Genomic DNA, 15,419 nt, shown 5'->3' on the forward strand with positions numbered 1-15,419 from the left:
TATTTTTTTTTTTTTTTTTTGAAGGTTCCTTTGAAGGTCTTTCTTTTATTAATATATTAAATGTTGGGTTGAAAACTTAAAAGGTTGTGAAAGTCTCCTCTTGACTTCAGAAATTGATTGAATTTCTTTCACTTTAAGCAATACATGAAACTCATCTCCATATTTTTCTTAAATTAAATATATATATTTTGTGTAATATACATTAGAAAATAAAATAAAATAAAAAGACTAAATTTTATTTTTTAAAAATGTTTTCTTTTATATTTTATTTGGTCTAATTTTAACATTGTGCAATTAAAAAATGTTACAAAAGATTAAACTGAAATTTTGTAAATACAATAAACAAACTATTATTGGTTATTAATATTTTTCTTAATATATTTTGAAAAAAAAAAAAAAACGTTGCCTTTATGATTGTAATTTTAAAATTGGAATAAGCATTTAATAATTATATATTTTTTCAAGATCGGAGGCTTTTCAACTTTTGAATGATATATAAAAATAATTGACAACTTGCTTTTTTAATATTGTGAAAAACAAATGGCCTTTTGCAGAATGTGTTTCAACTCAATAATTTAATACCAAATTGGTTGGGAAATATTCCAAAAATAATGTATATTATAGAATATTTAAAATATTATTACATTTTATTTTAATATTAATATAACGTGAGCTTCCACGGAAGACGGGAACGAAACATTCATAAGGGTGTGGAAATCTCTCCTTACGCGTTTTAAAACTTCGAGGGAAAGCCCAAAAGCCAAAAGAGGACAATATCTATAAACGGTGGGTTTGAACCGTTACAAATGGTATAAGAGTCAAGACACCGGACATTGTGCCAACAACGATGCTAGGCCCCGAGTGAAATAGATTGTGAGATTTCACATTAGTCATATCTCTAGCATTCCTTAAAGGTGTGCCCACTAGTAGACGCGTGTTCAAATCTTAACTGAGACCCTTTGTGAGGAGGCACCCCTTCTCCCGAAGTTAAGGGGGCTATTTTGTCGAGTTCCTTAGAGAGAGTTGTCTCGCACCCTTAGGTATTCTCTGCCTACTCACCTATGTCGGTTTCGGGTACAAGTACCCTTTTGTTGAAGGTCGTTCAAGCTTTTCTTAGGAGTATGACATGGGTTACTTCAGCACCGTAGTGCCTAGTACTCAAATATTGGCTCAAGGTATTTTCTCTACCCCTTCTTATCCTGAAAAAACAGGTGCACCTTGCGTCCTTGAACCGATAACCATCTTTCGGCTAGCCGAGCCTCCTCCGTCCCTCGGGACCGAAAAGTAAAGAGAGGACAATATAACCTAGACCAAAAAAAGGCTGAGGAAAATTTATTTATTTATTTTTATTGTTTCTAATACATTTGGGATAAACCAATAAATACTTTTGCATTACTTGCAATCTTCCATCTCCTTTGCGATCTTCCAACTTCACTTCTAAGCCAAATTTCTGAGTTAAAATTGTTCAAAATTCTCTTTATAAAAACACATTTAATCTCAGTTTGATTAACATTCCATTAATTGTTCATTAAAATAATTTGAATTTGACTGTCGAGAAGCTGCCAGATTCAGCCCCATAAATGTTGAAGAAGCTCAGAAGAAATTTCAAAACATTCAAAACCTTAATCAGCAAGACCTTCAACAACTCTCGATCTTCGTCTTCTTCACCATCCAAACCTTATAAATTCCCTCCATTGCCGCTTCCTCTGTCACCATCGGAAATGTCGTCGCCGTCGCAATCATTCCGGCAATCATTACCACCCGCCGTCGCCCCCTTTCCTCAAACCCAATCCACCGTTCTTCCCGATCCTTCAAATTTCTTCGCTCCTCACCTTCTTTCCTCTCCACTTCCCACAAATTCCTTCTTCCAGAACTTCACCGTTAAAAATGGCGATCAGCCGGAATACATTCATCCCTATCTTATTAAATCCTCCCTCTCCGCCGTTTCAATTTCATACCCATCGATGTTCTCGAACACCGCTTTCGGATATCAGGTCTTCAATGCCGATTGGACCGTCTCTGAAAATCCCGCCTCTGTTTCGCAAAAACCCCATATAATATCATCGTTTAGTGATCTCAGTCTCATTCTTGATACCCCCTCCGGTAATCTCCGATTCTTCCTCGTTCGTGGAAGCCCATTTATCACTTTCGAGGTTTTCAACAATACCCCAATTTCAATCTCCACCATTCATGCGATTCTCTCGTTTTCATCCAATAGTTCGCAGACGAAATTCTCTGTCACTCTCAACAACAACCAGACATGGCTGATTTACTCCTCGTCTCCGATCAATTTGACGCACAGCCTCTCGCAGATTACTTCCGGCGGATTCTCCGGCATCGTTAGAATTGCGGTTTTGCCGAACCCACATTTGGAATCAATCCTCGATCGGTTCTGTTCTTGTTACCCTGTTTCAGGTGAGGTGAATTTCAGAAACCCTTCTTCTTTGGAGTATAAATGGGAGAAGAATGGTTGGGGAAATTTGTTAATGCTTGCACATCCTCTTCATCTTCGTTTACTCTCTAGCGATGATTCCGCCATTGTTCTTGATGATTTCAAGTACAAGAGTATCGATGGTGATCTAGTCGGCGTCGTTGGTGGCTCGTGGGTTTTGAAACCTGACCCTGTTTCTATAACATGGCATTCAATCAATGGCATTGGAGAGGAATTTCAAAGCGAAATTATCTCTGCGCTTGTGAAAGATGTTGAGGGTTTGAAATCTTCACCCATTACAACAACATCGTCTTACTTCTATGGGAAAGCGATTGCGAGAGCTGCTAGGCTCGCATTGATTGCTGAGGAAGTGAATTTTCTTCAGGTGATTCCTGAAGTGAGGAAGTTTTTGAAGGATGCAATTGAGCCATGGCTGCGTGGTACTTTCAATGGCAATGGGTTTCTATATGATAGTAAATGGGGTGGCCTTGTAACCCAACAAGGGGCTTCTGATTCTGGTGCTGATTTTGGATTTGGTGTCTATAATGATCATCATTATCATATTGGTTACTTTCTTTACGCCATTGCTGTGTTGGTCAAGATTGATCCAGCTTGGGGAAGAAAGTTTAGGCCTCAAGCTTACTCTTTAATGGCGGATTTCATGAACTTGAGTAGGAGATCTAGCTCAAAGTTCCCACGTTTGAGATGTTTTGACTTGTATAAACTGCACTCTTGGGCTTCGGGGTTGACCGAATTCGCGGACGGTCGGAATCAAGAGAGCAGCAGTGAGGCTGTGAATGCTTATTACTCTGCAGCTTTGTTGGGGTTGGCTTATGGAGATACTCATCTTGCTTCCGTTGGATCAACACTAACAGCTTTGGAGATCAAGGCAGCTCAAACATGGTGGCAAATCAGGGGAGGGGAGAATCTTTACGAGACTGATTTCGCCAGAGAAAACAAGGTGGTTGGAGTGTTGTGGTCTAACAAAAGGGACAGTGGCTTGTGGTTTGCCCCTCCTGATTGGAGAGAATGTAGGCTTGGTATTCAGCTGCTTCCTTTGTTGCCCATCACTGAGGCTTTGTTCTCTGATGCTGCCTTTGCCAAGGAGCTTGTGGATTGGACATTGCCTTCTTTGAGAAGGGAAGGAGTTGGGGAAGGATGGAAGGGATTTGCTTACGCCTTGCAGGGCATTTACGATAAAGACGGGGCGGTGCAAAATATCCGAAACTTGAAGGGGTTCGACGACGGGAGCTCACTCTCTAATCTGTTGTGGTGGATCCATAGTAGAGGAGGAGGAGAAGAGGGTGAAGGCTTTGGTGGTGGGTGGAAGCATTGGTGGTTTAGCCATTGATCACTGCAACCGAACTATGATCTCGGATGATCCGAAAGCTATTCTATCGAAAATCGACCTTAATCGAACCAAATCCATTTGAATACACAGTGAAAATGAAACAATCTACAGAGTTATATCATCCATTTTATACATATTGATAAGTGAAACATATAGCTGGATTTAGGAGTTGCTGGTGCTGGATTGTGTTTGTTTTTAAATAAAATTGTTGTGCAGTTGATGTTCTTCAGCATGCTTGTGTGTCTGTGTTGCTGTTGTTGATGCCATGATGTTGTTGTCGAATGATTTGAATGGGGATTCTTTGTTCTGTTAATGTTCAGATTCTTCCCTGTCCTGTTGAGAACAAGCTTAGAACTTTTTGTTGGGAGCTCAACACTTTTGGAATATTCTCATTCTTTGTTCCAATCTTTTCCCCAAAACAGGACAGCCCAAATCTCAGGTAAAAGGGATTCAACCAGTAAGATTGCTTCTCATATTCATACCAAAAACGCATGATTATGGGTAACATTTTATAGCGTAACGATGGCCAGTAGTCTTAATACACGTTTGCAATAGAGAGTCTTGTTCTACTTCGACCAAAGCCTCGTATCGTCTGCTTACTGACTCTGATTCCATTTGTAACAACCTAATCCCACCGCTAAAAGATATTGGCAGCTTTGCCCTATTCCTTATAGTCGTCAGCCTCAAGATTTTAAAACGCAAGGGAGAGGTTTCCATACTTTTAGTGGGGTCTCACAATCCACCCTTTTGCATACTGCTTGATGGGAGACGTTTCCACACCTTTAGTGAGATCTCACAATCTACCTCCTTGGAGGCCCAACGCCCTCACTGGCATACCGCTCGATGTTTGCCTTTAATACCATTTGTAAGAGCTCGAGACCACCGCTGGTAGATATTGTTTGCTTTAGCCAACTACGCATTGTCATTAGCCTCATAGTTTTTTAATGTATATACTAGAGAGAGGATTCCACGCCCTTATAAGAAATGTTTCACTCCCTCTCCAATCGATATGAGATCTCACGACATAACATCTTTGTCATATAACTCTTCGGACGAGTGTTATAAATCGTAAGACTAGTCGGTATGCAAATTGGAATTTATTTGGTCCACACCCCATTACTAAATCTTGACATTTATAGCTTAGTCCTTTCTATTTGTTTTTTTTCTTCTCCAAGAATCATTCTTTTGCTCTCTTTTTTATGTCCATTTATAATCTAAGTTTTAACCAATAAATATGTAAATAATCAAATAAAACTTTTTTAATATTAATAAATCTTTTTAAAAAAACTTATACTTTAAGATGGGGAATCTCATAATTGTAAAGTTAGATCTAATAATTGAATCCCAAGTAATTCCAACTAATTTATCAAAACATTTATTAAATCTTATTTTAATGAATATTGTAACTAAATATATTTTTTGGTCAACGGTCAACGGTGATTTTTGATATTTAAATGAATATATTCAGATTTATTGGCCATTATTATATTCCTTTTGACTACTTCCACCTTTTGGCACCTTTGGTATTAATTTTAAAATTTTTAAAATTTTTAAAGAAATAAAACTCATTTTGTTCATTAGAATGAAGAAAAATCTCCCTTTAGATTAGCAATGCAAGAAAACTACAAATTTTCTGTGGCAGATGAACAAACCATTGCAATATTCAAATGAAAATGTTACAAGCTATGAGATGTTAGTGATAAATATTTTAAATTAACAAGTAATAATCAGTTGATTAAACAAATTAAAACAAGAAAACAGAGCTTAGTTGAAAGATTTTAGAACAGTGATGGAGTGTTGTTGCTTCATGAAAATTAAGTAAAAAGAGGAACCATGTTGCAAGATTTTGTTGGTTTGTGATAGAAAATGAATGGAAGAACAAAGAGCAAGTAGTGAAACAGTGATGATTGTGCTGAAAACCGTGTTTTTTTTTTTGGGTTTTTTTTTTTACAAAGCTTTATTCGTTCATTTTGGCCTCTCTGCATGTGCGAGCTCAACATCGGCTCCAGCAAGTCGCACCCACGTTTTGTAAAACCGCCCCCCATTATTGTCACCAGAGGATATTTCTGGGGCTACCGAGTGGACTTCAGAGATCCCATTTTCGAGCTTCGGACTCGGTCGCAGAGGGGGATTTCATCGCTTCAGCGAGAGGTATGAGCTCTGTTCTTCAGTTTCATTCCATTTACTGATGTGGGGTTCCCGCATTTTGCGATTTCGGCATTGGGGTTTCTCTAGTTTTGATGAATTTGTACTGCGCTTTGTTGATCTGGTAGATTATGGTTCGTTTTGTTTGTTCTGTTGATTTGGAAGCTTTGGGATAGGAATTTTGTTCGAATTTCTTTGATAGTTGGCTTACTGAATCAGTGTTTTTGTTGCGCATTTTTGTGAAGTTTGGGCGATTTGAATGAGATTGGTGATACATTGACTGAGATGAGCTCGTGATTGGATTGTGAGGTTTATGTGTGAATGATTCTGTAATCGGGAATGGAAGTTTTGTGGTGAATCTTGTGATTGTTTAAGGGCTCTGTGAATTGGATTATGGCTTCTTCGCCTTCTCCGAGTGTTTCTCCTCCTGAGAATCCGTCAGATTCCGCATTTTTTTCACCTCCTTCTCCTTCTCCTCCGGCGGAATCCGCAATATCTCCGACATCTTCTGAGCCTAATCAGACCGGTGAACCTCCTTCTTCACCTTCTACTCCTTCAGCTCCACCTCCTCAATCACCACCAGCTGATGCTCCTCCTCCTTCTCCTCCACTGTCTCCTCCACCATTGACAGCATCACCACCTGCACCACCTGAATCCCCACCTCCTCCACCACCACCTTCGCCTCCTTTATCTTCGCCGTCGCCACCATCAACCTCTGCACCACCACCTTCAACATCAACCTCTCCTCCACCACCACCACCACCAACTTCCTCTGCATCACCACCTCCTCCAGATCAATCCACTGCCTCTCCTCCTCGTGATGCTTCTCCTTCGCCTCCTGATTTAACGACGTCGCCGCCTCCACCACCAGCAGCAGACAATTCTCCACCTCCTCAATCTAATCCTAGTCCTCCACCTTCAACTTCCTCTCCTCCTCCCCCTGACATAACTTCAGCTTCTCCACCTCCACCTTCTAAGGCCCCAACACCACCTTCACCGAAGGGAGAGTCGCCTAATGTATCTCCCCCAGCCCCCAAGGTTTCTCCTCCTCCTTCTGATTTTCAATCTCCACCATCAGTTGAGGTCCCCCCACCAAGATCCTCAGTTCCATCACCTCCTCCTTCAGTCCCTTCATCATCTACTCCTCCTCCAGTTACTCTTCCTGGTTCTCCATCTAATTCATCCGCTGAAGGCCCCATTAGCCCTCCAACTTCTGGTATACCCGAACGACCGATTCCAACAATGAATGGTACTGACATCACAGCAAAGAAAGGGGGTCTCAACACCGGAACATCTGTGGCAGTTGGCAGTGTGGTTGGTGTTCTAGTGCTGAGTCTTGTTATCATGGGTATGTGGTTTGTTCTGAAACGGAAGAGAAGAAAGAAGAGTATCCCTTACGCCATGCCTTCTCCTTTTTCCTCCCAAAACTCAGGTACTGTATTCGAACTCCAAATTTTGAGTGTTTCCATAACATTTCGAATGCTAACTTTTCATATTTTCTCCAGATTCAATTTTCTTAAGGCCCCATTCTTCAGCTCCCATGGCAGGCAGTCGTACCGATAGTGAATTCAAGTATTCATCATCTGAAGGAGGTGGAGTAGGTAATTCAAGATCATTTCCTTATGAAGAGCTACACCAGGCAACGAGTGGATTTTCGTCGAATAATCTTTTGGGGGAAGGTGGATTTGGTTGTGTGTACAAAGGCACCCTTGCAGATGGTAGAGAGGTAGCCGTTAAACAACTTAAAGTGGGTGGTGGTCAGGGAGAACGAGAGTTCAGAGCCGAAGTTGAGATTATTAGCCGAGTACACCATCGACATTTGGTTTCCCTGGTCGGTTACTGTATTTCTGATTATCAAAGATTGCTCGTCTATGATTATGTTCCAAACAATACCCTTCATTACCATCTGCACGGTAAGATGTTGTCTTACTTCATGCAATATTATTTAGTTAATGTAGAAAGTAAGTTTATAAGTTTTTATCGTTTTTTTAATTTCAGATGCGAACAGGCCTGTTTTAGCTTGGGCTACACGTGTTCGAATCGCTGCTGGTGCAGCCCGTGGAATTGCTTACCTACATGAAGATTGTAAGTTTCCCACTTTCAGCATTGGTAGTGACCCTTTGAAATTAGTTGAGGTGTGCATAATGTTCTGGTGATTCTTACCAGGCCATCCACGCATTATTCACAGGGATATTAAATCGTCTAACATTCTGCTCGATATCAACTTCGAAGCTCAGGTAATTTGCTAGAACTCTTTTTAACTGCTGTGATTATCGTCGCCCCCAAAACTATAATTTGTGAATTATGGTTAGAGAAAACCTTTTAATTATTGATAACAGACATTGATTGTTTGAACTTCTTGAGGGATAACATAAGATCGTGAGGTTTTATGTGCACTTTTTAGTTATTTGTCATTTGCTTCTGATAATGTGTACTCTACCACTAACAGGTTGCAGATTTTGGGCTTGCTAAATTGGCATTGGATTCGCATACACATGTAACGACTCGTGTAATGGGAACCTTTGGGTATGTCGTCTATGAAACCAAGTTATCTACCAATCAACTCACTAAAATGCTCTAACCATCTAGAGATACCCAAACCTAGCTACAAAATCAAACAGGCAAAAACGCCCGTTTCAACGTCAGAATGGCCAAACCCAACATTGCTCCCTAGTAGACGCGTTTTAAAATTGTGAGGCTAACAATGTTACATAATAGGCCAAAGCAGACAATATCTGTAACAGTTGCAGATACTGTCTGCTTTGACCCATTACGTATCGCCGTTAGCCTCACGGTTTTTAAAACGCGTCTGCTAGGGAGAGATTTCCACACCCTTATAAGGAATGGTTCGTTCTCCCCTACAACCGATGTGAGATCTCAACATCTACCCCCCTTGGGGGCCCAACGCCCTCGTTGACACACTGTTTGATGCCTTGCTCTGATACTATTTGTAACAGCCCAAGCCCACCGCTAGCAGATATTGTGAGATTTGGCCCATTACGTATCGCCGTCAGCCTCACGATTTTTAAAATGCGTCTACTAGGGAGATAATTCCACACCCTTATAAAGAATACTTTGTTCCCCTCTCCAACTGATATGGGATCTCACAATATCTGCCAGCAGTGGACTTGGACTGTTACAAATGGTATCAGAGTCAAGCACTTGGTGGTGTGCTAGCGAGGATGCAGAGCCTCTAAGGGAGGTGGATTGTGAGATCCCATTGGTTGGAGATGGGAACGAAGCATTCCTTGTAAGGGTGTGAAAACCTCTCCCTAGCAGACACGTCTCAAAACCGGAGACTAACGGCGATACGTAACAGGCCAAAGCAAACAATATCTGGTAGCTGTGGACTTGGACTGTTACAAGAAGAAACACACATTCATTAAACAAAAGAAAAGCATGGTGGTTCTCTAGTTTTTTTACTTCAGGAATTGCAAATGGCCTGTTCAGTTCGTGTTCTTGTTTCTGTATCGACTATACGTAAAAATTTCTGTTTGTAATCTTCAGATACATGGCTCCAGAATACGCAACAAGTGGGAAATTGACAGACAAATCTGATGTTTTCTCTTTTGGGGTTGTACTTTTGGAGTTAATTACCGGTCGCAAGCCTGTAGATTCTTCTCAGCCTTTAGGGGACGAGAGCTTAGTCGAATGGGTAAGCCTTCTCTATCTTAACTTCCTTCTTGCCATATAACCAGGCAAGACATTAACCTCCATCAAAACTTCAGGCTCGACCGTTGCTGGCACAAGCTATCGAGGACGAGAATTTTGAAGAACTGGTGGATCCAAGGCTAGAGAACAGTTACGTTGACAGAGAAATGTTTCGGATGATCGAAGCAGCCGCCGCATGCGTTCGTCATTCGGGAGTAAAGAGGCCAAGAATGAGTCAGGTTAGTATCTCCATATGATACATAAAAGTTTGAACCAAATGGTAAAAGCATTAGATGAAAGTGTTGTGATATGATATCTATCAGGTGGTGAGAGCTCTAGACTCATTAGATGAAATGTGTGATCTCGCAAATGGGGTGAAACCTGGGCAAAGTGGAGTGTTTAATTCAGCTGAACATTCTGCTCAGATCAGAATGTTTCAAAGAATGGCTTTTGGGAGTCAAGATTACAGCTATGGTTACTCGGATCGAGATCGAAGTCGGAGTTACAGTCAAACTCCGAGTAGCTGGAGTAGAGAATCCAGAGATCAAAGCCCGTCGGCGCCTATGAATCGATCCCGACAATGGAACATCTGAATTTGGAGGTGGAATCAGGTTGAATTCCTTGTAAATCTGTGCTCAAATTTTCCGATTACAAATTTATTCTGTTGATGTTCTCCTCTGTCTGGTAACAAGGTTTTGACATGATAAAAGCTTGGTATTTTGAGGAGTAACTGTACTATTCTTTGTACACTACTTACTATTCTTTGTGGCAAGTAATTGAATTTTGAAGCCTGGTTTTAGGGATGAATTTACTTGCTCATATCTTCTTCATTTTTTTTGTATTTTCAATCCTAGATAATAATAATAATAATAATTTTTTTTAATAAAAATGTGAAACCTTCTCTCCCGTAGATGGGTTTTAAAATCTGAGGCTGACGGGATAAGTAACGAGCCAAAATCGACAATATTTGCTGGCGGTGGGTTTAGACTCTTATCGATACAGTGGAACTTGGTGGATTTTGTTCTTTATATTTCTTTATGTTATGATTAGATATTTTTTTTAACATAAACAATGAACCCAACCCGACTCAACCATCAATTTTTTTTATTAGGTTTGTTCGGTTGATTTATTCAATTTTTTTAAAATTGAAGTAAGATATTAATTTATAAAATATTCATTTATTTATTTTATTTTTAAGTGAGTTAGAAAATAAAAAATTAAATAAATAAATAAATATAGATATATATAATTGATGATAAGAAAAGTTTTATATTTTTAAAATTAAGTTTGGTCCGGGGTTCAACTCAAATTAATTCATAATTTAACTTAAATTAATTTTAAAATTATTTGGAAGAATTAGATATTTCAATGACTAAAACGACATCGTTTGTTGAGCCAATGAGACAAAGAGAATGAGAGAGAAGCTTACACTTCCTTCCTGGTAAACGTGGTTCACTAGTTGAGAGTAAATCGTCACATAATTTCTCTCTACTTTCTCGCGGGGAGAAATATTGTTTCCACAAAAGAACTGAAATCATCCAGATAGTGAAGGAGAGAGAGAGAGAGCTCAGAATGGGAGAAGAACGAGAGGATTCACAGAGGCTGAAGAGAGCAGCAGCGGCAGCTTACGACTACGAGAACGATCCCAGATGGGCTGATTACTGGTCTAACGTTTTGATCCCTCCTCACATGTCTTCCCGCCCCGATGTTGTTGACCACTACAAACGCAAGTTCTACCAGCGCTACATCGTGGGTTCTCTCCCTTTTGATTGTTCTTCATTTGGGTATCGCTATTTCTTCAATTTACACTCCGTACTGTGGATTCATTTAACCAAGTTGTTAAGTTTCTTTTGGATTATTAGGCGTTGGGTTGCAAGTTTTTGTTGCTTTCGAATTTATGCCATTTGATCCTTGCTAATATATCCGTTGTGGAGTGTTGTCTCTTATGAATTTTGAGATTTTATGTGGATCTTTGGTTGTTACTGGAGTTTAGAGAGGATTTACAAGTCATTTGGTTCAAATTTTAAAATGATTTTGTTTGAGCTGAAAATTGGGGCATTTGTTTAATTCCTCTTTCATTGAATTTGTGCTCTTTGGTGACTGCTGAAATTGAATTGCCTTCTTGCACTTGTTTTTAAATTTACTTTGTGCTTCTTTTCCTTGCTTGGTTGTCAAAACAGGACCCTGAATTCGTGGTAGAGGCCATGTCTTCTAGTAGTTCTACTCAGTCATCCCGATCTTCAGCAACATCTTCTGCAGTACCCCCTCCTACTAATGATCGAAGCCAACCGCGAAATTCAGGTAGAAGTTTTGTTTTTATATTTCTGTAATGTTAGAGATTAAGTTGTAGAATTTTTTTAATGTTAATGTTGAATCTACCTGATTGGATTTCTATAATGATCGCTTGTAATGATGCAGGATCAACGACTCGGACTTCAGGTACATCTGCAAGTGCAGATCCTAATCCAACCCCGTTACGCTGGGATCGACAAACAATCCAGTTTTCGGTCAACGCATGGGTAGGGTTAGTTTAGTTCCTGCTTGCTTGCATGATCTTGCGAAATTGGTAGAACCACAGAATGTTAGAGGGCTACACTATCAAAGTTGTTATTTATGTTATTCTGTTTTTTTTCCTTGAACTTGAGTTGCTGGTTTTATGAAAGCTTAACTTTTAGTTACAAAGATTTCATTTCATCAATTCCAACAGACGAAATGTAATTCTTATAAGTTTTGTTGAGAAAAGCTTGTTCATACGATCATTCACTATTTATATCTTAAATGTTGTTCTTTCCTTCTCTTTGTGGAGCTATCCCCATCATAACCTAAACTTTCCAATGCCCTTGAAGAGGTATTAAGGGTATTTTCATTAAAATCTATTGCTTGTCTTTGGTATTGTCTCAGAGTAGTTATGGATCTTTCTGTTCTGCTTCCATCCTTAAAAGTTAATATTTTGTTCTGCAGGTGTTCATTGTGGCTGTGCTGGCAATTTTCCCCCTAATTCCCAAAAATCTTTCACAGAGGGCATATAGGCTTTCTTTTATGGGCACAGCTTGTTCTTCTTTATATTCTTTGTACTCATTGTATGGGGTAAGTTATCCATTCGAATTTAACGGCCCCATTCCGGTTCTATGAAGATGTTTGGTTTCTTATTCAGAAAAAGAAAAAAAAAAAAAGAAAAAAAATTGCCGTTCATGAATTGCCCCTTTTCGTCCATGCCAGTTTATCTATATTATCTTTTATTTAAGTTATTAGTCTTTTAATGTTTGCAGAAGCCCAGGGCATGGAATTTGCAATCATTGCAAGCTTATTTCCAGTCCATAATTGCAACAAAAGATTTCATTTCCTTCACTTACTGTATCACCTTTGTGACTTCAAATATTTGTCTCAAATGTAAGCATAGCTTCGCTAATCAAGTTTTGTTTACTTATTTATCTCTACGGTGTCACTGAATATCTATTCATTCATGTAATTTTTTGTCTTTTTCATTATGCGTGGTAAGATTTCTAATTTTTTTTTAATTGTTTATGCAGTTGCTTTAATTCCTATCCTGTGTCGGGCTGTTGAACATGTTGCAAAGTTTCTTAGGCGTAATTTTGCACGTTCGTCCTTATACAGGTAGCATGTTATCAGTTTTTGGTTCGATTTATCATTTATTTGTTGTATGAGATATGTCCACTTGAATTTTGATTATGATGTCTCCACCCCCAAGAAAAAAGTATCCTAGTCTTTGTGCTTTCAATCTAGATTGTTTGTATGTTTTATTTTTACTTTTCCATCGTTGTTTGTTGTGCCCAGAGAAGGATATACTGCTTCATGAACACAGATTTCAGTATAGTTGTTTGCCCCCTAATTTTACTGATACGTTATGAAATTAGTGGCTTTTAATTCTGAAAAATGTCTGCAAAAAACTTTTGCTGAAGGATCATATTAAATAAGCAGTAGAAACGAAGTGGTGTACTGTAACAGCCCAAGTCTACCGCTAGTAGATATTGTCCGCTTTGGCTTGTTACGTATCGCTGTCAGCCGCACAGTTCTAAACGCGTCTGCTAGGGAGAGATTCCATACCCTTAGAAGGAATTCTTCGTTCCCCTCTCTAACCGATGTGTGATCTCACAATCTACCCCCTTGGGGTCCAACATCCTCGCTAGCACACTGCCCCGTGACTGGCTCTGATATCATTTGTTGTAACAGCCTAAGTGCACCACTAGCAAATATTGTTTTCTTTGGGCCTTCCCTTCAAAGGCTTCCCCTTAAAGTTTGTTAGGGAGAGGTTTCCACACCCTTATAAGAAATGATTCATTCCCCTCTCCAACCGATGTGGGATCTCACATGTACATACAACCGAGAGAGAATAAACTGATTGAGATTCCTTTGATTGAAATTTGTAAGGTGTATATTATTGATACTAGCATAACATGTTTTTTAGGGAATTAATGAGTGTTCAAGAACAAAGGAGAATTCAAGTGGTGTGGTCTCCTGTCTCCATGCATGAAGTATAGATGAATGTGTATTACCTCTTAGTTTTCTCATGTGCTTAAAAAATCTGCTTGTTCACTCTATTTATCACTCAAGTTCATGACAATAACAAATCAAGTTGTCTCTGTACAAGTATCTCATGGCTTTATGCTTTCTCTAAATTGTTGCAGGAAATATATGGAAGATCCTTGCGTATGGGTGGAATCAAATACTACTACTCTTAGCATCCTATCTTCGCAGGCTGAGATTGGACTTGGATTCATTTTAATCATCTCTCTGCTCTCGTCAGTTTTTAGCCCTTAGATCATCTTCTTTGCCTTTTTTGCTCCTCCACTTTCTAATACTCCTTTCTTTTCAATGATCTTTTCAAACTCGTGTTCTGCAGGTGGCAACGTAACTTCTTACATACATTCATGTACTGGCAGGTGTGTTTTTCTTGTTATCATTTGTATAATTGCATAATAACTTGTTGAGGATTGTTGTGAGGGAGTCCCACATTGATTAATTTAGGGAATGATCATAGGTTTATAAGTAAGGAATGAAAAGCCGTGAGAGATTATGCTCAAAGTGGACAATATCATACCATTGTGGAGAGTCATTGTTTTTTTGAACCATAGTTTTTTTGAAATCATTATCTCAAGAACGCATGGTCTTTTTTTGATGTCACAAGTCATGAATAGGCTCTTTGAGTGCGTTTCTGTTGTTGAAACTTGTTTATTTTGTTTTCATATTCTTGAAATGGAGCTGGTGATTCACTTATTTTGTTGTGAACCATTTCGAAACGCAGCTGCTAAAGCTCATGTATCATGCTCCTGTCACTTCTGGGTATCATCGAAGTGGCTGGGCCAACATTGCGAGTGTCGTTTCTCCGCTGATCTACCGCTATGCTCCGTTCCTTAATACTCCTCTTTCAATGGCGCAAAGATGGTGGTTCAGGTAGAAGCTAATAATAGAGGAAGAAGATGTATCAAAATTTATAGACTAATCCCAGTAGTGACTGTCCTCCCACTTTTTGAAGCTGAAAATTGGTGTCACCATGTCTTGAAAACCAACTTCTTAGATTCTCACTTAGGTCTGTGGAACAAGTTTGGCTTCCAAATTCAACTCTTCTTTTGTTCTTTGTTTTCACTATTCATAAAAATACATCTTAGGAGATTATGTTCGAAATGGGAATTAAAGTTTTCTATTCTATATGAAGGTATCTCATGGCGGTGGCTACGTTCCCTCTTTCATGGTAACGGTAGCAAAGGTTCTCCCTTATGACTTTTTAAACGTTAATTGTGAGACCCCACATTGGTTAGAGTTGGAAAGGGGAACGAAACATTCCTTATAAAGGTGCTAATAGTGGCAATACGTAACAGGTTA

At 39.2% G+C, this 15,419-nt stretch overlaps 3 protein-coding genes across 3 annotated transcripts; all 3 read left to right on the forward strand.

Annotated features, from left to right (window-relative positions):
• Positions 1-1,472: 1,472 nt before the first annotated feature.
• LOC111456957 (probable endo-1,3(4)-beta-glucanase ARB_01444) lies at positions 1,473-4,095 on the forward strand. The gene has a single exon (XM_023099041.1). It carries the CDS (start codon positions 1,581-1,583, stop codon positions 3,780-3,782), a length of 2,202 nt encoding a protein of 733 aa, XP_022954809.1. The 5' UTR covers positions 1,473-1,580; the 3' UTR covers positions 3,783-4,095.
• A 1,635-nt stretch (positions 4,096-5,730) lies between these two features.
• Positions 5,731-10,392, forward strand: LOC111456947 (proline-rich receptor-like protein kinase PERK8). Its single transcript, XM_023099031.1, has 8 exons — positions 5,731-7,359; positions 7,433-7,840; positions 7,926-8,012; positions 8,094-8,164; positions 8,377-8,453; positions 9,435-9,582; positions 9,656-9,817; positions 9,902-10,392. The coding sequence occupies exons 1-8, from the start codon at positions 6,321-6,323 to the stop codon at positions 10,169-10,171; spliced, it is 2,262 nt and encodes a 753-aa protein (XP_022954799.1). The 5' UTR covers positions 5,731-6,320; the 3' UTR covers positions 10,172-10,392.
• A 633-nt stretch (positions 10,393-11,025) lies between these two features.
• Positions 11,026-15,258, forward strand: LOC111430529. Its single transcript, XM_023066796.1, has 9 exons — positions 11,026-11,327; positions 11,759-11,879; positions 11,997-12,097; positions 12,540-12,665; positions 12,848-12,968; positions 13,109-13,193; positions 14,225-14,338; positions 14,440-14,479; positions 14,842-15,258. The coding sequence occupies exons 1-9, from the start codon at positions 11,151-11,153 to the stop codon at positions 14,992-14,994; spliced, it is 1,038 nt and encodes a 345-aa protein (XP_022922564.1). The 5' UTR covers positions 11,026-11,150; the 3' UTR covers positions 14,995-15,258.
• Positions 15,259-15,419: the final 161 nt, after the last annotated feature.

The sequence above is a fragment of the Cucurbita moschata genome, unplaced genomic scaffold (genome assembly GCF_002738365.1).
Source record: "Cucurbita moschata cultivar Rifu unplaced genomic scaffold, Cmos_1.0 Cmo_Scf00002, whole genome shotgun sequence".
In the NCBI taxonomy this organism is placed as follows: Eukaryota; Viridiplantae; Streptophyta; class Magnoliopsida; order Cucurbitales; family Cucurbitaceae; genus Cucurbita; species Cucurbita moschata.